The sequence below is a fragment of the Bos grunniens genome, chromosome 2 (genome assembly GCF_055505025.1).
Source record: "Bos grunniens cultivar Pamir isolate PY7600 chromosome 2, Bosgru_T2T1.0, whole genome shotgun sequence".
NCBI classification, from domain to species: domain Eukaryota; kingdom Metazoa; phylum Chordata; class Mammalia; order Artiodactyla; family Bovidae; genus Bos; species Bos grunniens.
The window spans coordinates 93,365,411-93,392,479 of record NC_141166.1 but is presented as its reverse complement, the minus strand read 5'-3'; the positions used below and the strand labels follow the sequence as shown (position 1 = coordinate 93,392,479).

The following is a 27,069-nucleotide window of genomic DNA, read 5'->3' as shown; positions in this document are numbered from 1 at the left end:
ATTATTTTATTCTCTTGACCCTTGATACTCATGATGGACTTAGAAATATGGAATATTTTTAATAATAATCTTAAAAAAAAAGAGAAAATTCTCTTTATGTCTCAATTATCGTGCCTTTACTTTTTAATTAGTTAAGGAGACCTCTGTTTAATAAATTATCTTAGAATCTAGCTATCATTTATATTAGATTTTCCTTAAAAAATAGATATATAGGATGATTGGTCTTTAAAATATATTTAAAACATTGAAATCTCAAAAAAATATTGAATAGAAAATGTTGTAACAAAATTTAAATTAAAAATGTCTATACTATATACAAATATCTATACTATGATCCCAATTTTAACTTTTAAAAAATGCTAAGAATGGAAAGATAACACATTAAAATGTTGTCAGTCATTTTCTCTAATAAGAGTTTTTCCATTATTTTTCTTTTTGTCTTTTGAATTTTTAACAAAGAACCTGTACTATGTAATCAGAGGAAACATTTATATTAACATCAGTTTATTTTAAATAAAATATACATAACCTGTTATAAACATATTTCTATAAAAGTGTGATGTTGAAAAATAATAAAATGCATCAATCTGATTTCTCAGAAAATTAAAGTCTGAAGATTTTAACTTTCTCAAAAGGCAGAGTTGTTTCCCTATACAAGCACTCACTCTGCTGGTGACAAAGAGAATGTACTTACATTCTGCCAGTTCTGAAGTAATTGCATTATTTGCTTCAAACACCAGAGGGCAGGGTTTTCACTATGAAACAACTATCAATTATCACTATGTTATATACCCTTTTTGGGTCTGTGGTTTCCGTTAATCTGTGATCAAATGCCACTGTGTTTATTATGTTTTTTTGGACTGTACTTCTATTTAGTATATATGGATCAATTAAAATTACAGTTTGACTCAAGATAAAGCTGAAGATAAAGTTGGAAAAGTAGAGCAGGGTCACTTGGGGAAGGCCTGTTAGGCTATTCTTGGGAGTCAGACTTGCTTTTGAGCTAATAGCTGACTTATCATATATAAAATTGGACTTCCCAATTTTGGGTGACTCAGGCTTCCCTAGTGGCTCAGAGGGCTTCCCTAGTGGCTCAGACGGTAAAGCATCTGTCTGTAATGCAGGAGACCCAGGTTCGATCCCTGGGTTGGGAAGATCCCCTGGGGAAGAAAATGGCAGCTCACTCCAGTATTCTTGGACTGTGGAGCCTGGTAGGTTACTGTCCATGGGGTCGAAAAGAGTCAGACACGACTGAGCGACTTCACTTTCACTTTCAGACAATAAAGAATTTGCCTGCAATGCAGGAGACCAGGGTTCAATCCCTGGTTTGGGAAGATCTTCTGAAGAAGGGAATGGCAATCCACTCCAGTATTCTTGCCTGGAAAAATTCCATGGACAGAGGAACCTGGGGGACTACAGTCCATGGGATCACAAAGAGTCAGACACGAATGAGCAACTAAGACATACACCTATGTAAAATGAACTTCTACTTATCAATATGTAAGTTTCTGATCTGACACTATCTCATATTTGAATGACTAATAAAGACATTGAAAACTGAGGTCCATCACTACTGGTTCTAGTCTAATAAAAAATGCAAAGATAAATTTTAGGAAATTAGTTAAATGTCCTTAGAATTCCAGATCCTTAAAGCAACACTGAAATGCTTTTTTCTAACTCTAAAAGCTTCTAACATCTGAGTCTTAGGAATTCTGGTGATAGTGGAAGTGAAGCTGAGAGGGAAAATATTCCAGGAAGAAAGAACAGCAAGAGCAAAGCCAAAAGTTCACAGTTTGTTTAGAGAATGTCAGGATAATTTGGTAATGGCTACGAGAGAGGGAGCACTGGAGAAAAAGCTGAAGATAAAGTTGGAAAAGTAGAGCAGGGTCACTTGGGGAAGGCCTGTTAGGCTATACTTGGGAGTCAGACTTGCTTTTGAAAGAACTGAGAAAGCCACTAACTTTTAAACAAGGGAACTGTGACTAAGATCTGTTTTTTATAAAGGCTGTAACACACAGGACAAATCAGTGAGAGCCTGGGAGCAAGGGACTCCAAGGAGTCAAGTGCCCCAGCCAAGACTTTTAAATGGGGCAAAAACACCGTGGGTGCTAGGACAAAGTTTTCCAATAACACCTCAAAAGGCAAGAATGAGTAGGCTTGCTGAAGAACTAAATAGAGTGAAAAGGGGTTTCAGGCCCTTGATAAGTAGGTGGATACTTATGTCTTAGACTGAAAGTTTTAACAATTCTAAGTGCCAGGTGCTTTCTGACTCCAGGTGGCAAAATCTACTAAATACCTGGAAATATAGGACTAGAATTCAGGTGAGAAGTGAGACATAAATAAGTAAAAGAAAAAAAAATAAAATTAAGGTCTTTTTTGTGTGACTTATTGTATCATCTATATTAGACTCACACCCTCATTAAAGTTAACTGGTTGATGTCAATGAGCAGCAATAGAAAGTAACTCTGAATTGAATACTTAGCAAAATTAACTTTTGAACTGAATGTCACCCATGTAAATTATGTGAGGGCACTGCACCTTTACATATAACTTAGTTTATATTATTAATCATTATCCACTCAAAACACATACACAAAATATATTGGCAAGTATGTGATTTATGTTACATACATAGATAGGGATTTATTAAGATGTCTTAAATAAACTTACCCATTTCATTTAAAGTGAAGTCAAAATTTTTAAAGATATATTTATAAGACATAAAAATGAATTTAAAAATAACAAAGATCATTAATAACAATGATTATTAGTAACTATCATTAGTATTAAACTTATTTACAGAGTGCCTCAAACAGATTTCATGAGTTGTCCCTGGGGTGGGCAGGAACTGGTAGTAACAACAGTACCAAGTATAATACTCGATAACATGTATCATTAATAGAACTTATTTTCTACTCTTCATACTCTTCTCCCACTTCTTCCAACCTTAGTTTGTAGGATAAACTAAAGATCTTAGATGCTCTCATTTGGAAAATTGTATTTAAAACCCAAGTCTTCCTAACATAAACTAGATTAGAATACTAATTACCAAATTTTCTGGAACTCTTTGAAACAGAAAATACAGACCAAAGAAATTTAATGTTCCACTATAAAACAAATCTAATATTGTCTAGATGTATAAATTGGGGGGTATGCCATAAATGCTTGCTAATTATTACAGAGTTTAAATCTGAGGAAAATTTCAATCCAATTATTATAAGTCTAACCTATCCAAGCATGAATTTTTAATTCAGCCTTCAGAACTGTTTCAAATGAAATTTCATCCCAAAAGGATTAATAGGTGTCAAAGTTTCATACATCTTAGATTATATTTTGAATTTCTAAAAACACCTCTGCATTATCTACATATAGAGTTTAAAATTTTTAAAAACACCTCTGCATTATCTAAGTACAGAGTTTAAAATCGGAGAAGGCGATAGCATCCCACTCCAGTACTCTTGCCTGGAAAATCCCATGGACAGAGGACCTGGTGGGCTGCAGTCCATGGGATCGCAGAGTCGGACACGACTGAGCGACTTCACTTTCACTTTCCACTTTCATGCATTGGAGAAGGAAATGGCAACCCATTCCAGTATTCTTGCCTGGAGAATCCCAGGGACAGGGGAGCCTGGTGGGCTGCTGTCTATGGGGTCGCACACTACAGAGTCGGACATGATTGAAGCGACTTAGCAGCAGCAGCAGCAGCAGAGTTTAAAATATTCTTCTCCACTTATCTAAAGACCGAGTCAAGTTGTACTTTATGAAGATTGGGACCTCAACATATTATTTCAAAAATAAGCAGCCTCTTGCTTCTATTTTAGTATGTTCAACAGAGCTGGAATGGGTTGGAAAAAAAAAAAAAGAAACAGGAATACTTACTTGAACCTGGCAGGTGAAAGAGGAGTAGGAGGAAACATTCCTGGTTCAAAAGAATCAAAGTAAGTCACTGTCCAAGAAAAGCTGCAGCAGGAGAATCCAGCAGTTAGGGATATTATAAGTAGACTCCAGAATCCTTAATGGGCAAACAGGAGAAAACTTGAATTATTAACACCAAAGCAATTAAATTAACTCAGATCATGTTCAGAAGATCATACATATTTCTAATCTTTTAAATTATATTTAAGTGATAAAAGAGATATGAGCCTTGAAGAAAATCTTTTGTGGAAGTGTAAAATATTAAAGCACAACTAGGAAGTCATATCAATGAATATTTTAATTCAATTATAATTTACTATGTGGAAAAGAATACAAATTCAACCTAAAGCTTTTATCTTCAGTTTTATACAACTGAAACTGTGGGGAAAATGTCAAAACACTTCACTGTTAAAATGTCCTGACATTTTTTATTTAACTCTGTGATCACAGCTTGCTACTTTTTATTATTTAGTACTAAGTGATCCTTGAGAAACCTATATGCAGGTCAGGAAGCAACAGTTAGAACTGGACATGGAACAACAGACTGGTTCCAAATAGGAAAAGGAGTACGTCAAGGCTGTATACTGCCACCCTGCTTATTTAATGTATATGCAGAGTACATCATGAGAAACGCTGGGCTGGAAGAAGCACAAGCTGGAATCAAGGTTGCCGGGAGAAATCTCAATAACTTCAGATATGCAGATGACACCACCCTTATGGCAGAAAGTGAAGGAGGAAGAGTGAAAAAGTTGGCTTAAAGCTTAACATTCAGAAAACTAAGATCATGGCATGTGGTCCCATCACTTCATGGGAAATAGATGGGGAAACAGTGTCAGACTTTATTTTTGGGGGCTCCAAAATCACTGCAGATGGTGACTGCAGCCATGAAATTTAAAGACGCTTACTCCTTGGAAGGAAAATTATGACCAACCTAGATAGCATATTCAAAAGCAGAGACATTACTTTGCCAACAAAGGTCCATCTAGTCAAGGCTATGGTTTTTCCTGTGGTCATGTATGGATGGGAGATTTGGACTGTGAAGAAAGCTGAGTGCCAAAGAATTGATGCTTTTGAACTGTGGTGTTGGGAGAAGACTCGAGAGTCCCTTGGGCTGCAAGGAAATCCAACCAGTCCATCCTAAAGGAGATCAGTCCTGGGTGTTCATTGGAAGGACTGATGCTGAAGCTGAAACTCCAATACTTTGTGCACCTCATGCAAGGAGTTGACTCATTGGAAAAGACTCTGATGCTGGGAGGGATTGGGTGCAGGAGAAGGGGACGACAGAGGATGAGATGGCTGGATGGTATCACCGACTCGATGGACATGAGTTTGAGTGAACTCCGGGAGTTGGTGATGGACAGGGAGGCCTGGCATGCTGCGATTCATGAGGTCACAGAGTTGGGAGACGACTGAGCGACTGAATTGAACTGATCCCTTTCTTTCCATACCATGAACTTTTGACATATGAATTAATTTTATTAGAGTGTCTACTCTTCATAACTTTCCTACCAACATTACAAACCTAATCTGATTCCTTAACTTTGCTCGGTACATGAAGAAATGTTACTTTCCAATTTATAAATGGGCTGGGATCCTAGATTTTCATTTACACTGTAACTGCAATTTACAAGAGATACCAAGTCAAGAAGAACAGTACTACAACGAGCTGTAAGAGGAAAGAGTTAAGATATGGAACAATGTGGGAAATAAATAGAGTGACTAAGAGAGAGAAGAAATTAATTTGAAGGATTGAAGACACACATTCAAATTGCCTCCTTCGTACAGTTTACAAAGCCACCATTACCAATGAGTATATCCCAGGTCTCAGGAATACACAGAAGAAAGGCTGAGAAGACTACAACAGAGGCTGACTTATGAATTACCAAATTCCCTGGCTGCACAAAATGCACAACCAAATATAGCTTTATTTTAACAATAAGTAGCAAAGAAATATGTGTACTGGACTGTCTGTAAACTAACTAAAACTCAGTATCAGACTGAGTTACTGAAACTCAGAGCAATGAAGTAATAAACAAATCTGTGGCAAAGTATTTTTGAAAGATGAACCTTTTTATCCTGATAGTCCCCCTTCCCTTACCCCGTTTTCAAAAGATAACGAACCTTCTGTTAACTGCCCCAGAAGGATGTGGCAAAGAAAGGAGAAACAGCCCTATGCCTCTTTGGTTTTTATGTTGCAAAATTAAGGGAACTAGTAGGACAGATATAAGAAGAAGGAGGGTAAAGACAAAATATCCTGGATATCAAGGGTACAGAAAAAAATGTGTAGAACAGGGAGACAGTGAGGGCTTTATCTACAGATGAGAAAGAGTCCTGGTTTTGAGAAGTGGTGTGTGTGTGGCTGCATTTGTGTGTATGGAGAGGTGGTAATGTTGCTGAGGCTTCCTGGTGGAGCCATCAAGAAGCCACACACACCAAAGAGGAATTGGAGCTATATACAGAATCTTGGCAGACAGGGCCAGAGCCAAGTTTGCAGATGCCTCTGCCTTAAGTGGGGCATAGAAATAGCACACGGTCATGTGGCTTGGAAGGTGCTACATCTGAAAGGCCATCCTGAACAGAATGCAAAATGTTTCAGCAGTAACTCATTTGAACAAATGTCTTGAGGACTAGATCGTATTCCCAACCCAATATCCTGGCACAGTCAAACCCTAGAACCGTACCCCGTGGGACTGAGCAGAGAGAACCTGAGTAAAGACTGAGGGCAACCTTCCTGCCAACTCAGAGACTGTATGGGGACTGTGGTGGAATGATGGGAAACTCTAAATATCTAAAAAAGTGAGAAAAACACAAAATAACTAACAATAACAAAATGTGAGGCTCCCTAAAGCCCATCAGGCTTTTTTACTCAGGTGGTTTAAGAGAACACTTACAGGATTTAATACAAAAATATTCTTGAGTCTTTAGAATAACTACTATTCTATGATCTAAGTGCCTGCCTCATTTTGGGCATTTTAGTTATTTTACATTCACTTTGAACTGATCAACAGTTACATCCCTGATAAAAGTCACATCACAACGATAGGGCTAAAACAATACATTGCAATACTGTAGTACATTGCAACACTGTGGTCTATAAGTGTGTGTATGCTTCTGAAATTACTCAATTCATGTATGGACAAGCAGAAAAGCCACAAAAGTTGGCAGTTCATAACTATATTTTTTAACAAAAATCTTGAAGCTAAAAATTTGATAACTTATGTTTTATAAACCCATTTTACCAAGTTAACATAATTTTTAAAAGGTGCATAAAAATTAAGTCAGTCTTCCTTCTCCAATTTACCAACTCTGTTTCTAAAAGCAATCAGTTTATTGTTCATCTTTTGTTAAAAATTATAGGTAATGTAGATAGCTATGTACAAGAATGAGCCAGTTATATACAAACGTATGCCATGTATGTATTTTCTCAGTTTATTTTCCACAAATGGGATTCTCACTAGAAAAACTGTCCTGAATTTTTTCACACAACATTTTTGGAGACCTTCCATATCCAGTACACACAGCCACAATTCCACTGCATATTTTTATCATTGCACTTTTCACTACTAAAAACAAAGCCGCAAGTAACATTCTTATACAGTTATACAAAGATATCTGTAACAAATTTCTGAACAACTGCTATGTCAAAGGATACAGGTCTTTAAATACACACATCCTTGTTTCTTCTCTATAGTTAATTTTCATCAGTTGATATGATGGAAAATCTCTTTCATCCACTGTAACCCCCTGGACTCAATGGTTTCACCTAAAGCAAATATGAGAGTAGGTGGGAAATTCCTATTCTAATCCCTTCACTGGAGTTTTATATTGATTTATCTAATTGAGGAGATCGTTTTTCAAATATATGATTTTTATTTCAAAGTGTAGTTATTTTCCTTTCTAGGAAATGATGGCAGCTCTATGTTTCTCTAAAAAAGCTTCCAGCGAAGAAAGATTATTATATGTTGTAAACATTTCAATATTATTTAGCAATTTCAGGTTTATAGAGATGAGATGACTTTCAGAAGTTTTATGAAGTCAGAGATGTAAGCAGAAACAAACAGAAAAACAAACAAAAATCTTCCATGTTCCCATACTGGGAAAGGTATCTTATTAAAAAATGTTAAGCTATCAGTTACATTCTTCTAAAATGTATTCCTGTCATAAACAAACAATAGGATGAGATGTGACCACATATTGATAAATTCCAAGTCCTGTTTTAGAGCGTTTGACGTTTGAAATGTTTTAGTAAACTAAAATACTATGAAATATAATGCAGTAATAAAAAAAAGAATGAGGTAGAACTATGTTTACTGATACAGAATGAGCTCCAAGATATTTTAACGAAGCTGCAGCATATGCATGATTACAATTATTTTTTCTACAGCTGTGATAAGACCACATATCTTGTTATTATACTTTTATACACATATAAACAAATAGAAAAAGACCTGAAAATACATAAGTAGATTAATGGTAACCTTTGTTTTAATGAAATTTTTTTTTCATAGCAACTAAAATTTTTATTTAATAAATGGTACAAAGCACAGTGCCAAAAACATTAACATTTAAAATTTCACCAAAAGAAAAAATACTATAGAATACACAGTTGCAAAAAGCTACATTATTTTACAACTGCCTCAGGCTGCAAAAAGAAAAAACCTAATGCCATACCTAAGTTATCCCTCTCTCAAAATAATGCCATTTATGTTATAAACCATGAGCACCCCATCAAAAGACTGGAACTGTTTTTGTTAATTCTGTGGCCATATTGTTAAAAGGGCAACAATTTGGGGCTTTATACAGAGTTAGAGTTCCTATCAGAGGGACAACAGCACCACAGCCTTAGTGAATCCTTATGAAAAGAGGTACATGAATGACTGAATTACAGGAGTTACAAGGAATGAGAGCTGCTCACTTCCCACAGAAAACCAACAAAGGCACAAGATACAGACCATTTGCTTACGAATGTGTAAAACTCAAAGTCCACGTTATTCCTACAAGTTGAAAGGGCTTCAGAATTCACACAATACTAGTTTTCTTTTGGTTCTGGTTAAATTATATATACCAGTTTATAACAGAAATGGTAAAATCTGTAACTCTGTTCAAAGTTTTAAGAGATTACTTAAGAATGGTTTCTTGTATTTCTATGCCACCTTTATAGTTCTGCTTTCTCATTTCTTCATTAGTAAATTCAGTGTGCAGGTTTTATCCCAGGCTAATTTAATTTATAACTTCCGGAAGGAACGCCCTCTCGAACCCACAGAGCGTTGAGGTGGGGAGCCCCCACCCACGTCACCAACATGCATGTCGCCCCACACCGCCTCTTCGCTCTTCTCAGCTAAAGCCACCGTTGAGTCTTCCGCCTCACCCCTCCTCCCGTCGCGGCCCTCCTCAGGGTGTCTTCCATCACAGTTACAGGCTCGGATGCGAGCTCTGGGCTGGTACAGCTGCAAGCCTGGCCGGTCCTTGTTTCCCGTGCGCTCCTTTCTGGGTGCTGGCCGGTCTTCACTCTTCTCCTTTCCCGGCCTCTCTGCTGCTTCCACAGGGCAGCCCCTATCCTGGCTCCCTCTTCTCCCTCCGTCTGCGGCCGACCCCTTCCCCCGTGCCAGCTCTTCTCCATTTCTTCCCGAACATTTTTCCAGCTCATGGTGGGCTCTGTGTTTCCTGCTGTCATCCAAGTGGCATTGCTGTGCTTCAGGTTCTTTTTCTCGGGATCTTCTCTCCTTATCCCTTTGCTCTTTATCACTGTCATATTGTGACCTCTCCCGGAGCTCCTCCAGCGAGCCCTCTGGGGGCTTGGGCTTTAGGACCACCGCACTGGGACAAGGCTCCCACTTCCCGTCTCCAGGGTCAGTCTCCTCCGCTCTTTCTTTTTGTTTCTCAGTGCTCGGCTCCTCTCCCTTTTCTGGTTTTTTGAGAAGCTTCATCCTTACTTCCTTCTCCGCCGTTTTCTTCTGTTTTTCTGCTGCTTTCCTCCTGCACTTCTCCTCCCGCCGCCTCCGCTTCTCTTCTTCCCGTAGGCGCTTCTTTTCCAGCTCCCTCCTCCTCCGCTCCTCTCGTTTTTCTTCTCGAATTCGCTGCTTCTCTAATTTTCTGTTCTTAATATATTCCAAGAGAGGTGTGGTTCTTCTAGCAATAAGTTCTCGTGTCTTTGCCTCTATGTCTCCCAGAAGAGTTTCAGGACTGACACTAGTTTTCTCCTCCTCCACACAGTAAGTTTCTAAAAATTTCTTATACTCTGGGTCATCTTCAATGCTTCCGGTTTTGGCATCTTTTTTCTTTAGCTTCTTTTTGGCTATCTTCTGGAATGGAGCAAATTCTACCACTGCAGGATATTCTAGCCCTTTATTATCAATGAAGATATATCCATCAAAACCACCTCTAAAAAGAAGGATGTCATCTGGATTTCTAAAGTTAATGTATGCTCTTGAGTAGAGATGAGGATAAAGACTGACATCAGCAGTAAAGAACTCGAAGTAATCGTGTGCAGGCAGCGGGTGCAGCTGCTGTTCCAGCTGCTCCTTGGTGAGGCTGGGGGGAAGCCGCCGGATGACCACTTTGCTCAAGACCATCCTCTTTTCCTCGCGAGGTTTGCCTGCGCCGCTCCCACAGCTGGAAGAGGAGGCCAGCGGCGCTTCGGCCTCCCGCCGCGGAGACTCCCGGCGGAACTGGCTTTCTGCGGATGATGGTTTCTCCCTCCCGCTCGGACCCCGCGTAGCAACGGCCACACCGGGGCCCCCGGCTCCATCCTCCGAGCGCATCCGTACCCCACGCGGCGGTGCCCTGAAATTTTTTTCATGAGACTGTAACTCATATAACTAAGTTATGAAATTAAAAATCAAAATTAACAGGTAGTTTTATAAGCTGTAAACACTATAACCAGCTGGCTACTAATAAAAGCTTTGATGGACTCATGCATAAAACTAATCAACAATTTTAATGATAAGCAAATGTGTGCAGGGCTTCCTTCGTGGCTAAGACGGTAAAGCGTCTGTAATGCGGGAGACCCAGGTTCAATTCCTGTGTCGGGAAGATCCCCTGGAGAAGGCAATTGCAATCCACTCCAGCACCCTTGCCTGGAAAATCCCATGGACGGAGGAGCCTGATAGGCTACAGTCCATGGGGTCACAAAGAGTCGGACACGACTGAGAGACTTCACTTTCACTTTTCAAATGTGTGCAACTTTATCAAAAAGCTGAACAGCCGTGGGTCTTCAATTTTCAAGTACAGGAGCAGAGGAAAGGGATTTTTCCTCCCCTACCAGTACCATCTGACCTGAACACACAGTTGGAATACAGCAGCTGCACTGACAGGTCTCCACTCAACTATTCTGTCAATCTGCCCCTCAGCTTGTAGGAATTCCACTCCCTTTCCTATTAAAAGGTTAAGGAGTGGAAGGGAATATTCTGCCTAAAACTGATGAAACCTGAGTTAAGTAACATTTGTAGTTTTCCAATCATGTTAAATCATCATATTCACAAGGGAAAATTTAAAAAAACTTTTTTATTATAAACAATCTCAAATATACACAAAAGCAGAATATAGTGAGTGCTCACTTTGGCAGCACATATACTAAAACTGGAACAATCCAGAGATTAGCATGGCCCCTGTGCAAGGATGACATGCAAATTTATTAAGTGTTCCACGTTTTTTGGAAGCAACCTAGATGTCCATTGACAGATGAATGCATAAAGAAGCTATGGTACATGTATACAATGGAATATTACTTAGCCAACTTAGCTCCATAATCTGTAAAACATCTTCATTTTTAGATTTTTAAACAATTTGAATGCTCAATCCAATGATTTCCCCCCATTCCTTTCCAATCACCTGCCATTAGCATTTGTCCATTTACAAACAGTATCAAATAAATTAGTAGGCACAGACTCATAAAAGATGAAAAAGAACATTACATATTTTAGCAAAAGGGGACGGTTTGTGTTTTTACCTTCGTCCTCTCTGTTAAATGACACCTGGTTGAGAATACAATAGTTTTCTCGAAAACAACCAGATGGTAAATATCCTCAGCTTCGCTTGCCATCAGGTCTCTTTTCCAACTACTCAACTCTGACGTTTTAGCATGAAAGCAGCCATAATCAATATATAAAACAATGGGGCACAGGTATGCTACAATGAAATTCAATTTACAAAAACAGGTAGCAGATCAGGTTTGGCCTGAGGGCCACAGTTCGCTGACCTCTGCTCTGGAATATTTTATCAAAATTATTTTATTCTTTTTAGCATAGTTGAGAATAACTGATGAGTAATATTAAATGATTCCTAATATAATACAAAACAAAGTGTTTCCAGATACAGGAAAATAAGATCATTAAAATCTTATAATGTATCTTAGGTATATAAAAGGGGCCAATGCACCAATAAGGTAATTTCAAGATCAAATAAGCTTTATTCTATCAAAAAAAATATATCTCAATTTTCTCTTTATTCTGTGGAAGGTCCTGTAAGTAAGAATAAACGACATGAAATAATTCTTACAAAAAGAACTGCTCAAGAAAATTTAAAAATGAAGACTGGGTCCAACAGACCCTGAGAGGATACTGAGAGTGCAGCCTATTAAGTGACTTTAACTTTGATCCAGGAGACTAAGGATAGGGTCTGAAATTTCATAAATTCAGAGTAAGAAAATCTTCAGAGTTTTTTTTGTTTGTTTGCTGTTGCTATAACTGAGGAATAAAAACTACTAGACTAGTGATTCTTGTAAACTAGCAGCATGAGCATCACTTAGAAACCTATGAGGAATGTAAATTTCTGGGCTCTACCTTATACTTACTGAACAGAAACTCTAGACTAGGTGAAGCCCAGCAAAATGCTTCAACAAGTTTTTCTGACTTCATTAGCCTAAGAAACATCCTTTCCATCAGCTGGGCCAGGTAGTACCACACTAACAATAATAAACCAATTTCTTGAGAAACAGAGCTCCTAATGTCTGGTTCTCATTACTTTTACGTGTTAAGAGGAGACTTGTAATGATTTAATGACTAATAATTCAGCTGCACACTGATAATTCTGGATAATGACCTGTATTGTTTTTGCCTTGCTACCATGCCTAAGCTATCTGATGGCATAAAAATTCTAATATACACTGTCTTGAGTTTTGATTTAGAAGGAGTATTTTATATTTATGGATACAGGATAGTTGGGACTATCAGGTGAAATAACACGTTTTTGGCGTACTGTAAAAGTTCAGTACTGTTGTTAATTGTTGAACATGGTTTTCACACTTTCTTAAACTTATACTTGTGCTTTTTCAAACAAAGTTTTTCTCATTAGGAGTTACAGTCATTCATTACAAACAACAGAAATTAAAAAAAAAAAACTATAATTTCAAAATTCGGATAAACTAACAGTTTGGTTGTATCCTTCCAGTGTTTTAGGGCTTTTTGTTTTTCTCTTTTTTCCTTGGTTCTTTTACTGTTATCAGCAATATACAAAATTTTACAGACTCTGCTGCAGAAAAGGATAACATATTTGTGAATTTTTAAATGAAATATTAGAGTTACCCTACCCAGCTACAGAAAGTACTGTATTATTTCCTTAACAGACTATGGGCTCAAATTATAAGGTTCATATTATACACCCACTAAAAAGCTCAAGTTTATGGTTTCAATCAGCTTTCACTGTGAGGAAGAAACTGAGTCCTTTGCTACCAACTTGCACTTTTCTAACAGAATGGGTCATTTCCCAACACATCCTTTCCCTTGGAAATTTTTACCATATTTCTAATGTTCTGTCATTCAATTATGATCGTACAAAGTCTCACTTATCACTCTGCAGAAGAAAAGAAATCAATTATCAATTCTTTAAATGAGCAGGCTTCATCTTTGTCAGTCATCTGTTCTCTGGAAAATGTGTAGATGTCTGGAAACATCTCAAGCATAAAACGAGCAGTTAATGGGCAGCTAAAAAATAAATAGCCCTTGACACTGCAAGATGCTAGGAAAATCTGCTCCTAGCCATGAAAGGGACTTAAAGGTAACTACTAACTAATAGATGTCATAGGAACCAAAGACCAAATTTAAAACCTTTTTAGACACTGAAGGAACTCCACAAAAATCTGATTACAATTTCTGTATAGTACTATTTACAGTGTTTGTAAAAGTACTGGCACTACATTTGATAACAACAGTCTCAGATTAAGGAGTGTCTGCTAAGGGCAATTCCTTCTATTAATGCACTTATTTCAGGTTTGCCTCAAATAGAAGATCATTTATCATTCTTTCTGATACTTTCCTAGTTATAAAACTAGGGAAAAAAATGCAAAAATTGGAAATAGGACTAACTGCGAAAGGTGATAAAATTTGGGAAAATGCTGACAGAAAAGCAAATGTGGAAAATGAAACAGTTCAATGTTATATATGATTAGTGCAATCAATTTGGCCAAAAAATAACTTCAAGGAGGAATGGCTGGAATGTGATTTTCAACTAAATGACCTCAAGTTTTATTTTATTAATTTATCTGACAAATAGGCTTACAGGACAATTATAAAAGGAAAGCCCTACGAACTCTGCAGTGTGATTCCAATGCCACCCAGGGAAGATTTGGGGAGATGAGTTCCAAGGCCAGCCATTAATCACATCTCCTCGGTGGGACTACCTCACTAGTTAAGATGAACACTGTAATAGCCTAATCCTGTTAGCCATTAGGATCAATCAACTCCCAACACTGATACAATGCTCATCATGAACCTTTTTAAAAAAACTATAAATAGGGCTCCCCATGAACATTTCTTTCACAGAAACAAGCATGAGCATAGCAGTGTCTCAGCTCCTTTGGAAACTAAGTTTCTTAACAGGCATTTAGGCTTATATATTGTTCCTTTTCAGTCAAGAGTTGACAGATCAATAAATGCTATGAAAAGCCTTATGATCACTGTTGATTTTAGAGATCAACAGTGTAACACACAGAGGCACACTAACAAAATGAGTAACTGAAAAGGACTTGTTTTCTCATGCCAGAAGTTAAGACAAGCACAGACAAGTTTTCATGGGACAGCCAGCAAACTAATCTGTTCATAATTTGAAGATAAAAGCTTCCCTTTCTGCAAAATCAGGTGGATTCTGTTGTCCTAATCATGAGGACATTAGCCTTGAAGAGGTCATTTAAATAGGTTAGCTAAGATTGGGGGAGGGAATAACAAGTGGGATAGGCTCTCAATCATTTCCCATACCCTCATCCCCAATTCAGAGTGATCAGCCAAATATATTATAGCAAATAGGAGTAAAATATGCCAGACAGGTAAAATTCTGAACTCTTCACAATTATTTTGGCAGAGAAAAATAAAGATTAAATAACAACTGAATTTTTTACTACAAATCTGTAAACTAGCATTCTACTGACATTCTATAGAACTCAGGTCTTTTTCCTGGTCATAACTAGCTTGTGTTAAGTATACCCAATGCTTTTCATATTTTTTAAAAAACCAAGTTGCTTATAAGGAGATTTGAACTTAAACTTCTGCAGCCTGCTTAAGATGTTATCTTTGTTAAGTCTGTGGGGAAATGTTTGTTTGTTTACTTCCTGGGAAGAAGTGTAGAAAAGCTTTTCCAAAAGGTAACTAAAAAATGTCAAGTATTCTCTGGGTCTGTTACATACAGTTGTGTTCAAAACATATTCCTAGTGTGTCTGGCATACAAACAAACATATATATAAAAAGATAATATACCACATACATATACAAATGAAGAACAGTGAAACATCACCACACAGGGGATATATTAAGTATTTTATCCAAACCTGTATATCATTAAAACATAAAAAACAAAAGTAAGCTCAAAAATCAAGTGACAGTAAGGTTCATACCTAACAGTCCAGTGTTTACATCATCTTCATTCTTCAAATTTTCAGCATGTAACTCTGTAAATACAAAAAGAGATTTTATAACTTGAACAGAAGCGCAAAGGCTAGAAAGACCTGGAGTTCTGGAAACTGCTCTGGAGCCGGAAACAACTGGGTTCAAACCTGGATTCCATTTACTAGCTAAGTGACCTTCAGGAAGCAAATAAGATGTCTTTATGATCAACTGCTATGTATGTAAAATGGGAATTTTTATTCCCAAGACATTTTATACAAGGCAAATTACTAGTTATTGAGTTCAATTCTGTATTCTCCAAAATAAGCAGTTTAAGGTCTTCTGCAATGCACTTCTACTTACCAAGTTTTATGACTTTATGAACAAAGGCAATCTGAGTAAAACAGAAATAACTATCTACAAGACAAAACTGAACTGCTTTGAAAAAATGGGGGAGGGGAGTGGTTGAGGAATGAAACATTGGCACCCAAATATTTAACATTGACAATTTACACCCTGTACCATTGTATGAAGAGGTCAAACTCTCACATTAACATGCCAATCTGTCTTCTGTATGAAAATCAAGCATGGAAAGGTGTTAGATGCCATGAATAGCTCATGAGGGGCCTGAAGCAAAGAGGGAAAATAAAAACTATAATTAAATAGATTTAATTCTACTTAGTGAAGTAAAACTAATACTCGAGTTACGTGTTGGGTGCTTTTCATATAACAAACTAAGGTAGTTTTTTTTCCCAATAACTTAGCCAAAATCACAGTTAGAACTGAGGTTTCAACTCAGGTCTGATTCTTCACACGGTAAAATATCCAAACACATAATACATTTGTATGCGTTCTGGAAAACCGATCAAGGCATTATTTCTATTTCAACCTGGCCAGTATTTCAACTTCAGACACGAAATGTAAAACCATTAATCAGACAAAGAACAGACTATCTTGCTTTGCAACAGAATTTCACCAATACACTGGGTTGCAAACCTAGTAAAAAATCCAAGAGGGACTATTTTACCTAAATACACATTTTGGGCTGTGCAATGGAAATCCTTGTTCTTCAGGAATTCAATGCGTACAGAACAGGTGGATTGTACACCTCTAACCATTTGCAGATTTAAGTCTTTGAACTTGTATAGCTTTTTAAAATTACCCTTTTCACCGCCTTCCTTTAAGGACAGTTGTTTTGCATTCTGCTTGATTTTACCAATATTTTATCCCCAAGTGTTCACTGATTTCATTATTTCTTCAAGACTACCAACCTATCAAGACCCTTTCTAAAAATGGGCCTCCTGATCACCGACCAAAGTCTTCTACTTTTAAGACAAGACAAAGGGGAAGACCAAAGAAAGGTGCGGATGAGGCGTATGGATGAAACCAGCTACCAAGCTTGCAGCTTCTATGGGGGAGAGGGCGATGAAGGCAAGGACCACATCCAGGCTCAACTGAAGTAAACTCTGGATAGACTTTCAAGGCCCGGGCTTCCTTCTGTACCTTTTACGATCAGGTAGGTGATGGCGAGCAGGCAGGCAAGAAGGATGGCGAACAGCAGAGAACAGAGAATTGAGAGGACTTGGACCGGCCAGCGCCGAGCCAGGGCTTTACCACCCGCATCCGCCGAGAAAATGCCATTGCGTTTATCGGGCAGAACCGGAGATCCGTCCCCATCTGGCTGGAGTACCGGGTCCTTTCTGAGTTTCGATGACGACCCGGCCGAGAACTCCGCCCGCAAATCACGGGCCACTTGGTCGCATCCCTCCTCCTCTTCGACTTCGCCCTCACCCCAGCTATCTCCCTGACTGAAAACGGAATACGCAGGTCGAGCGAACGGGACAGGGGTGCCGGGCCGGCGGCGCAGAGGGGCCGAACGTCTCCCGCTCTCCACAAACGACATGGCGGGAAAGACACTCAGGCCCTCGGAGGTCCAACGTCGCCCACCTACCCCGCCCCGCGGTCGCAGTAGCCAACGAGCAGCCAGGCCCACTGCGGCCTCCACCACTAGGCCCAGGCGCGCAGGGGTGCGTAAGGGTGCGTGCTGGAGCAAGAAAGGTGCCGTGGGGCCGATGAGAGGCTGAGCGCCCCTGGACCAGAGCACTACCCGCAAGCAGTACGAGGGAAGGCGAGCCGAGGCCCAAGGGAGCCCAGTTTCCTCCCCGTGCAGCGTTTAGTCTCTCCGCCAGAAACCTCCGCCACCTTCACGTCACCTCTAAACTAGCGCGTGCCTTCGCAGTCCCAAAGCCGCACCTCCTCTACGCCCGGTCCTAGCGCCCGCCAACACACATTCCCGAACCTGTTTGCTTTCTCCTATCTTCTCTACACCAGCACTCTCCCCCGGCTTCCCTCAGTAACGGAAGCTCAGCGCCTGGCGCCTTCATCTCCCTTAGACCCAATACCGCCTTCCCTTTCACATTGTTCTTCCCGTCCCTACCACAACTTCCCTCTACGCCGCGGGGCAGGTCTCCACCCCCGCCCCACCCTGGCGCGCGCCGGCCAGCTGGTGCGTAAGGAGCTCGAACCGGCTCCGGGCGACCCCTCCTCTAGCTTGCCCCGCCCCCTTCCTCCGCCTGTAGTCCCGCGCGCAAGCTACTGGCTCTGGTCACCGCTAACGCTAGAGGCTGCTTACCCCACCCCCATCCCATCCCACCTCTGGCGGCCTCAGGTTTGTGGGGCATAGGTGATTCGGAAGGGGGGCAGAGGTTGAAGGTGGCAGGCCTCCACTGGTCCACTCCCTACGGGGTGTGGCAGTCTAAGTTCGAGAAGCTGGGACACCGTTGTCTTCCCTTCCCCGGGGAAAGTTGGAGTTTTCCCTGCAGGGGAATCCGCGCAGAAACTTCTTCCGTCCCCCTCCCCCAACTCCATACTGTCGACGCTGAGTTAGGCTGAGGCTGGGGGCGAATCGCCGAAGAGCTGAGAGTCGGAAACGCAGTCTGATTGGACAGCAGGGAAGCCTGTCAGCCTCCTGGCCCCGCTGATCCCGCCCCATAGCGCAGGGCAGCCTTTAACCTTTGGCCCCAGTGGGCGCCAGCCACTCAGATCACTTCTTGTTGGTATGTGTAGCGGCAGTGGCCGCCGGCGGAGCAGTCTGAGCCCGACGATGAGGCCGGGGACGGGAGCCGAGCGTGGAGGCCTCATGGTGAGTGAAATGGAGAACCATCCTCCCTCGCGGGGTCTCGGGGACGGGGAGCGGAGATTGTCCGGCTCAAGCCTCTGCTCCAGCTCTTGGGTCTCTGCTGACGGCTTCCTGAGGAGACGGCCCTCGGTAAGGGAGCGGTGGGGCAGGGGGAAAGCGGCACAATGAAAAACGGAATCAGAGAGACAGGAAGCATTCTCCAAAAGGAGAAGAAGATCAGAGTGGACGAAGGAAGAGCTCGAGATGCTGGGATTTGTTCCGAGGGAGAGAAATGGAGAGCGGGGATGCACAAAGGAAAGGAAGTGGGACCCTGGAAGTTTTCAGTAGGTTCGGCCTAGGCAGATGCGCGGTGGAGGTGCTGGGCCCTGGGCGGGGTGAGCGTTTGGGAGAGGTAGGCTGGGTTAAGCAGGGAGGGGGAGGCGGAGACGGAGACTTTTTCCGTAGACTTTGTTAACAGAGTCTGCCAGAATCTTAACTAATAGTAGTGGTGTTCGCAGCGGGGGGATCGCTGGGAGAATTGTCAGCAGATAACTACCTGGTTTTACGACCTGGAACAATGGACACACGTAAAGAAAGGAGTTGTCTTATAAAAAGCGCATTAAGGTGCCTAAATTAGTTGTTTACGTTTAGTGTTCGTAAATAACAGAGCTTAGTCTTTGGGGGGGGGGGATATTTTTTTGCATAAGTTATTTTAGCTGTGTTAGAGATTCTATTAGGAAATAATATATTTGTTAGGAGTGAAACGTCCCCGGGTACCGACGCTGTCTTTTATAAGACCAGCCCTCATCTCACTTAATTGGGTAAATTTTCAGCGTTGTAAAGCTTAAAATCAGCTTAGAAATGAACTTGATAATGTGACGTTATAAAATAAACATAGTTGGCTATCTTATATCTGTGAAGTAGGACAAAGTTGTGGTTTTCACCGTAACAGTTAAGCTGGCCTTCACATGCATTTCCTCCCAGTTTAGCAAGCCAACTGGCAATTGATTAAATCAGCATGCTCTTAAAAAAAACTATGAATTAGGTGTCCGGTACTGATTTTAATTTTTCCATTTTCTGAAATTTAGTCAAGTTCAAGCTTATAAACACTGGTGTAATTCTTTTATTTAAGAGAAGAAAGTATAAGTAATTGAGTCGAACATTAGCCAAATATTATGTCATGCACAAAACTGATTTGTAGGAATCAAATTTTTGAGAAGCATTTATTGAAACTTGGCAAATTTTTAAATTGTCCCTCTTTTTCAGATGGGGCATCCTGGCATGCATTATGCCCCAATGGGAATGCATCCTATGGGTCAGAGAGCGAATATGCCTCCTGTACCTCATGGAATGATGCCACAAATGATGCCCCCAATGGGAGGACCACCAATGGGACAAGTAAGAATGTTTTGTTTTGTATTTATTTGTTTACTTTTGCCTGTGGTATTCTTATGTCAAAGAATTTAAAAATCTGGGTCAATACTTGCAGCTGTTTATTTCATTTTATATAATGTTTTAAGTAAGTGAAATGTTGAATAATCACAACACTAATCAAATTTTGATTGTATTGAAAAGTCTTCTGTATAAGAGGTTTGTTTTCTGCAGTAACAAAGCTGAGTTGTTTTTATTTTATATTTTTAATTTTAAAGTAGCAATGTATAGCTAAGCTTTTGAGTTTAATGGCTTTACTCCCCCCAAGAATGTCAACTGAAGTAATTTGCTATGTCAATACAATTTATGTTGGTGGACGTTGTACATGCATAGACTCTGAAAACAGCAATTGTTTAGGCCTTTGACTTGGAATGAATTTTATTTCTGAAATAGCTTCCTGTCGTGTGTGGATGTGTGTGGTGGGGGTGGATGTGGGAAGATTGTACTCTGATTTGGTTCTTCATAGGATGGTGCCAAATAGGTAGATTATTTTCCACTTACACTAGTTTGTTTTTTTGTTTTCTTAAATGCTTATGGCTTCTGCACTCCTGGTTTTGAGCTAGCTATCCCTTCCATCTCCAGCATAAATTGTAAACAGACATTTTGTGGGAGTGATTTGGACCAAAAGGTTTTAATGCTGACTCAATGAATTCAGTAAACTGAATTCCTAGAAAAACAGTGAAGAAAGGTAACAGGTTTGGTTACCGTAAATAATTTTATGCCCCCTGTTAGGTTCTGTAATACACATATCCTTTGGTGGCTGGGTTCTTTCCATTTAGTATCTGGATAAATCATCAACTGTTTAGGCTAACAATATTTGGAAAGCCAGTCAATTAGGTATGAGCTTTCTGCCAGTTGGGGGCATCATTTGCTTTGATAATCATTTAAACCTTGATGGTTTGAGTTAAATTGGTGAAATTGCAGTGGAGAAAGGAGCTCATTCTGTGTCTTTTTATTTTTTTAACTCAAGAGTAGAAGGGCTTAATGTCAAGTGGTTTTATCCTCTTTTTTATTTGGAATATAGCCCTTAATTTTGTTATAAAAGGCACCAGGCCCAAAAGGATTCTACTTATAGGAGTTCTTTAAATAAAAGAACTATTTGTTACTTTTAAAACACAAGTTTTAAAACTCCCTAGGTGATGGAGAAACAACTCTGATTCCTCTTCTGTTTCATTCCATCTCTAAACAGCAAGGAGCTCTTCTTGTTTTCTTAGTAGAGCTGCTCTAACTAGATAATGAGCTTTAAAAAAATATTTACTCTTTAAATGCTCTGGTTCTTATTTAAAATTAGTTTCTTTCCACAGAAAGATAAAATAAAACAATTTGCTACTGCCAGATGCTTCTCTCTTTTCTGGGGCCTTCTGTTTCCATTGGGCCAATCAAGGTAAGTTTTGCAAGGGATTGACCTGCTTACCCTTGCTGTATTGGTGCTATTGCACTACCAAAACCAAGATACCAGCTAGTCATTTCAAGTAACATGCAGATATGATTTTATTTTTTAAGTATTCATGTATCTCATTGACATAAGCTGGTCACAGTTTGCTTTACGGCCCTTTCTCTTTACTTTATAGTGACCATCTTCCTAGTAAGGTTATTTGCTACTTGGTACACATTCATTCAGATACTTTTACCTTGTGGTTTTTTCTACATTTTTCCTAGCCCAGGATATGCCCTTTAAGCTTACCCTGACTATTTAGCTGTGTAAAAGTCTCTGTCTCTGTTGGCTCCTTTTAAGATAATAATTGAATGACTTAAGAGTCCAGCTTTGAGGAAATCAAGAGAATCTCTTCCCCCCCCCCCTTAAATTAGATTATTCCCTTTTTTCCCTTTTAGTATCTAACAAATATGGAGCCCAAATCTTGGTAAAACAGATGCTTTTTTTAGGTGTTATAGCAGACTGAGAGGGTATGAATAATATAACCATGTATCCAGGAATCTAATTTAAAGCCCTATAAAAAGCTACATTAAAATAAATTGATAATTCTCAAACTTGATCTTTCTTTCAGCATCATGTCTTCTTTCTACCCAACCTCAGAAGTGTTAGTGAGCAGTAAGTGGTCAGAAGATAATGAGAAGCAGGGTGCCTATATAGTTGGCTGCAGTGACACAAAGTTGGTAGGGTTCTGCCATCTAATTTTAAAAAGTTAATTCACAGATTCTTTAGACTTTGCAACTGAAGGTTATGGAACCTTCATGTATATTGTCTAGTTCACATTAAGATCTCATTCTGGGGCCAGCTGAGGACTATAATTGGTGGCAGTCTTACTTGCTAAATGATTGTGGTATTTGGAATGCTATTGAACGTGACATGAAATTTTAAAAACTTGTTTGTAAAATAATATGCAGACTTAACAGTCTACATTAGTCAGAGTTTGTATTTTTTGAAATTAGAGCAAATGATTTTGATTAAAGGAGTAGTTATGTTTTTATTTGTTTTAATTCAGAAGATAACCTAGAATGCCCTTTTTAGAATTCAGACTTAATCTGTTAGTAGTAATAAGCATTTGGAAATTATCAAATAGGGCTTAATAATACTCTTTGAAGTTTATCCTGTAAGTTAAACTTACCTTTCTCATTGTACAGTAGCTTCAGATGGGAAAGTTTTGCTTCTACTTCTATAGAATTATAGGATCTTACAGTTGGAAGGGACCTTACAAGTTGTATAAATGTTATTTCCAGTAAGAGATTGTATTAAGATATGTATGAAGCTGTCTTCTTTCTCCATGTGTATTGTAAATAATGTTTTGCTTTAAAATATTTTCACATCTTAGTCTTCTGTTGTCTTTTCTACAACATAAACTGTCCTTATACAGGTGATTTTGTCTTCACTTAAGCCCAAGAGAGTCGTCTTCCCTATCTTTTTTCCCCTTTCTTTAATTCTTAATTTTTCTCTTCTTTTAATGAGAAGATGAGAGTAAAAGAATTAAGGTCCCTTTCAGCTCTAACAGCCTATGATTCAATTTAGATCATTTGATAAGGATAGATGATATATATAAAATTTTATGGGTTGATATATAAGAAATTCTTTTAGTAATGCCTCCCTAATTCTAGTTATTCCGTATTTTTTCTTTTTGCTTTTGTTCGTTAAATTGATAAATGAATAATTCCTCTTTAAGTTCGTTTTCTTGTTCTCGTATTGAATAAGGCAGGTTTTTATAGACCTTATTTCTATTCCTGTTGTTATCTGAGCTGCATCATGCCTTGGATATCATTATAACTTTTTAGCTAGTTTTCTTGCTTCAAGCTTGTCCCCTCAAAAACTTTTTAGATTTCAGTGAGTTATTTTCTTGCCCTAGAACTTTCATTGTTTTCCTGTGCCTATAGCTTAACATCTACTTTCCACAACTTAACTTTCAGTGATCTCCTGTTGTATAATTCAAAGCATGATTCTGAGCTGCATGCCTTTGCATTCCCTAATATGAATTTGGACTGGTCTTCTCATGGTATTTTGATTATATTATTTCACGACTAAGCTTGTGTTTTTCTTGCTCTCCTGCCCCCAGCTCATTACCACTGTGAACTTTATTTACCTAAATTCTCCCATTTCAAGTCCTGCCTTCTCCAAGAGGTCCTCAGCAATAAATTTGCCCAGCATACATCTCCCCTTCAGATTATCAAAATAAAATCCTATGTAATCTTCCCATAACTCTTACTATTTCACTTATTCTAACCTTGTTTTATTATGGTTTTACTTGCTTTGTCTTTTCAATGAGTAATAGATTGTAAGCTCTTAGAGGGCAGAGGCTGTAATCTGAACTTTTAAGAAGTCTATAGTGCTGAGCACAGTTCTTGGCACATCATGGGTGCTCAGTAAATTACTTGTTGAATGAATGAAACAAACACAGATACTCTTTCCTACAATGTAAGCCTGTAGATTAGTCAGTTACATGTAACTGTTTTCAGTAGTTACTTATGACTTTACATTGTTACCACTTATTTTTAGAGTCTGCCTTTACTGTTGATTTTTCATTTGACAAAAATGAAAGATCAATAAGATGCAATACATAAGTAATTTTTGTTTGGTGAATAAAATTAAAGAAGTTACTTCCATTTACTTTAAATTACAGGCAAGTGTATTTCTGTCTGTATGACTTCATTGGTGATCATCTCTTTAAGTTTTACCACATATTTTTCCATACCCTAGGGAGAAATGATTTGAAATATAGGCCTTCCAGAAAAATCCAGTATATTGGTATCTTAGATTGATCTGACTATGACTAACGTTATAAGTTGATTTGTTGTTGCTTTTAAGTTATTGTTATTTTGGGGTGTTCACAAAGTCCTTCCCGTGTAATTGGACATTAGCCAGTGACAAAGAGATTTTTTTTTTTAGGTTGTCTACTTACAGACTGTTGAATCTGGGTAACTTTCTTTATGCATTTATATTACCCAGGTGAGTACATTTTAAAAAATAGATTGACCCATACCTAACATGTTGGTATAACTTTAGGCCTATGAATACAGTGAGATTTTGATAGGTTTTAGTTCCATTGTTTTTACATAGCAACTTATTTAAGTCTGAATTCATTCAAAAACTTCAGCTAGAGTAGTATTTCTAAGGATTACTTGGAGAGATGTTAAGGAGACTATGTCATTTTGAAAGAATGAACTGTACCCCTTTGCCCCTCTGAGATTCACAGGGTGCAGTATTTTCTAAAGATGTCAAGTTTTGCTGAAGCCTTTTAAAACTTTTTACCTAGTGTGTTCAGTTTTATTTGGCCATCTTTCCCTCCCCCACTTCTGCAGTTTCCATTACTGCCCCCTTTGTCTGTTTATTTTGCTTTGTCTATCACATTGCATAGAATTAACATTGCCTGAAATTTAACATTTTGTGAGAAATGGTAGGTTGGGAACACTTACCCATTTAGTTTGCTTTTTAGGAGAAAAGGGCATATTAACACACATAAACGTATGTGTGTGTGTTAGTCGCTCAGTCGTTCCTGAATCTCTGCGACCCCATGGACTGACTGTAGCCTGCCAGGCTGCTCTGTCCTTGGAGTTCTCCAGGCAAGAATCCTGGAGTGGATTACCATTCCCTTCTCCAGGGTATCTTCCCAACCCAGGGATTGAACCCAGGTCTCCTGCATTGCAGGTGAAATCTTTACCCTCTAAGCTCCCAAGGAAGCCCAGGGCAACATTGAAATTAGTAAGTAGTAACACACATAAATGTAACAGCTTGTAAAGTGCAACAAATGTATTCATTAATGGTGGGATCAAAAAGGAAAGTGAATAAAAGGACTTCCCTGGTGGTCCAGTGTAGTTAGTGCGTGCTTTCACTGCAGGGGTAGGGGTACAGGTTCCACCCCTGGTGGAGGAACTGAGATCCTGCATACCATTACAAGGCACGATCCAAAATCAAGGAAAAAGGAAAGAACAGATTGCAGCAGGCTAACTTGTTGGGTTTTAATTGGATTTATTAGAAATTTTGATGGCATTACTTCTGGTCATTATGAAGTAGTATATCAGTAGATAGTACAGATTTGGCACGTATATATGTACACACAGCTATGTACTAGTATACTAGAGTTTTTGTAGAAATAATTGGCCTAAGTTGTAAAGGTTTATAAGTAGGAATCTGTGGATATACAATGTCTCATAAAGTTGTCGTTGGTCTTGCATTCTTATTTCCTGTATCCATACCTTCATGTTTCCATTGTCAGTTTAGCCAGTAGACACTAAGCCTCTTCTTGACTATGGATCAGGACAAAGACAAATGCTGTATGTGTACCCTGCACTCAGGGAACTTAAGGAATTACTCAGATGCCTGGCCAAACTGGGTTTTCTCATCTTTCAACTGCTGATTGGATTGTCATGATAGTTGTAGATATCTGGATATTTATTGAAGATGACTTTTTTTTTTGCTTTTTTCTCCCTAGTCAAGTAATCATGTTTCTTCTGCTTATTAAAAAAGGTTCGTTGTAGTTAGTGATCACTAAATACGTGATATTTTGCATGTCGGGCTTGAAAGAAAATCAGCTTCTTTTTTAATAATCCACTGCACAAGGACTAAACATGCCAGCAAGTGAGAACTGAGTTGAAATGTATGTAGTTTGCTTTATCTTAGGATTTTTTTTTTTTAACAAAATTTTCATCTCAGTTATCTTAGATTTATTTTTAAAACAATTTTCATAATTCGCTCCTAAATCTGTTTGGGCTAAGACTTTCTAAATTTTAATTAACGAATGAGCATTAAGTTTATGTTTGAAAACATGGGCTTGGTATACTTTATTTGGTCCTCAGGTATCAAGAAAGTTGTTAATTCTCAGAAAGATGATTTTTTAGTAGTTTTAAGATTATTGCATATTTTTTATCATATTTTTGTTAAATAAAACGGACAGTTACTGTTTCTTTTGCAGATGTAAGGACTAATCATAAAGTTGTCTACTACAAGTGTTTGGAGTCTCTGCTATATCTGTGTAATTAAGTTTCATGTAAACAAATATAAAGATTTAGCTAGATGCAATATTAAATCTAGTTTAAAGCATTTGGAGTAGTAGTAGTCTTATGTCCCTCTTTGCTTGTGTCCTAGAGGACTTGAATCCAGAAAGAGGCTTAGTTGACTTTCTAGAGTAAGTTTTATAGAATCTTTTAATTGTGTGTGACATGAAACACCACAATTTGTGTGTGGGTCCCCAGTATGTTTAGAGCTTTTTAAAAACTAAATGTTCAAAAAAAAAAAACAAAACTGAAAGTTCATTTTTATTCAGGTCCTTTCTAAGTTTTTGTGTCATGTATATTTTCCGTACCTTCATATAAGAAGTTTGGGGTTTAACCAGAGACAGTGGACTAAATATT

General features: G+C 38.7%; 2 protein-coding genes, 2 non-coding genes and 1 pseudogene across 22 annotated transcripts in view; 3 read left to right on the top strand and 2 right to left on the bottom strand.

Annotated features, from left to right (window-relative positions):
* ARL6IP6 (ARF like GTPase 6 interacting protein 6) overlaps positions 1-18,605 on the bottom strand; it is a 72,328-nt gene extending 53,723 nt beyond the window's left edge. For 3 of the 6 annotated variants that reach the window (XM_086353773.1, XM_086353764.1, XM_086353754.1), the window contains exons 1-3: positions 17,229-18,605; positions 15,737-15,790; positions 3,880-4,012 (exon numbers count right to left, since the gene is read on the bottom strand). In XM_086353773.1, coding sequence (XP_086209899.1) covers positions 3,880-4,012; positions 15,737-15,790; positions 17,229-17,628 — 587 coding nt within the window. In that variant the 5' untranslated portion in view covers positions 17,629-18,605. Of the gene's footprint in view, positions 1-3,879; positions 4,013-15,736; positions 15,791-16,752 lie in introns of all 6 variants that reach the window. The other 3 variants (XM_086353800.1, XM_086353792.1, XM_086353783.1) reach the window with 3 other exon arrangements.
* On the top strand, positions 1,083-1,154 carry TRNAY-GUA (transfer RNA tyrosine (anticodon GUA)). The gene has a single exon. It is a non-coding gene; the product is annotated as a tRNA-Tyr (tRNA).
* On the bottom strand, positions 7,322-18,605 carry LOC147378355 (regulator of nonsense transcripts 3A pseudogene; annotated as a pseudogene). Of its 4 annotated transcripts, XR_015146303.1 has the most exons (4): positions 18,379-18,605; positions 16,275-16,352; positions 15,737-15,790; positions 7,322-10,698 (listed from the first exon to the last, which is right to left on the bottom strand). The product of XR_015146303.1 is annotated as a regulator of nonsense transcripts 3A pseudogene, transcript variant X3 (transcript). The 4 variants fall into 4 exon arrangements; XR_015146297.1 differs by lacking the exon at positions 16,275-16,352 and having other exon boundaries at positions 17,229-18,605; XR_015146299.1 differs by lacking the exon at positions 16,275-16,352.
* LOC147378357 (U6 spliceosomal RNA) lies at positions 11,464-11,567 on the top strand. Its single transcript, XR_015154073.1, has one exon. It is a non-coding gene; the product is annotated as a U6 spliceosomal RNA (small nuclear RNA).
* A 156-nt stretch (positions 18,606-18,761) lies between the features above and the next one.
* Positions 18,762-27,069, top strand: part of PRPF40A (pre-mRNA processing factor 40A) — a 59,034-nt gene continuing 50,726 nt past the window's right edge. For 4 of the 10 annotated variants that reach the window (XM_086353648.1, XM_086353638.1, XM_086353628.1 and 1 more), the window contains exons 1-2: positions 18,762-18,993; positions 20,110-20,241. In XM_086353648.1, the coding sequence (XP_086209774.1) occupies positions 18,784-18,993; positions 20,110-20,241 (342 nt within the window). In that variant the 5' untranslated portion in view covers positions 18,762-18,783. Of the gene's footprint in view, positions 18,994-20,109; positions 20,242-21,578; positions 21,659-27,069 lie in introns of all 10 variants that reach the window. The other 6 variants (XM_086353686.1, XM_086353668.1, XM_086353658.1 and 3 more) reach the window with 3 other exon arrangements.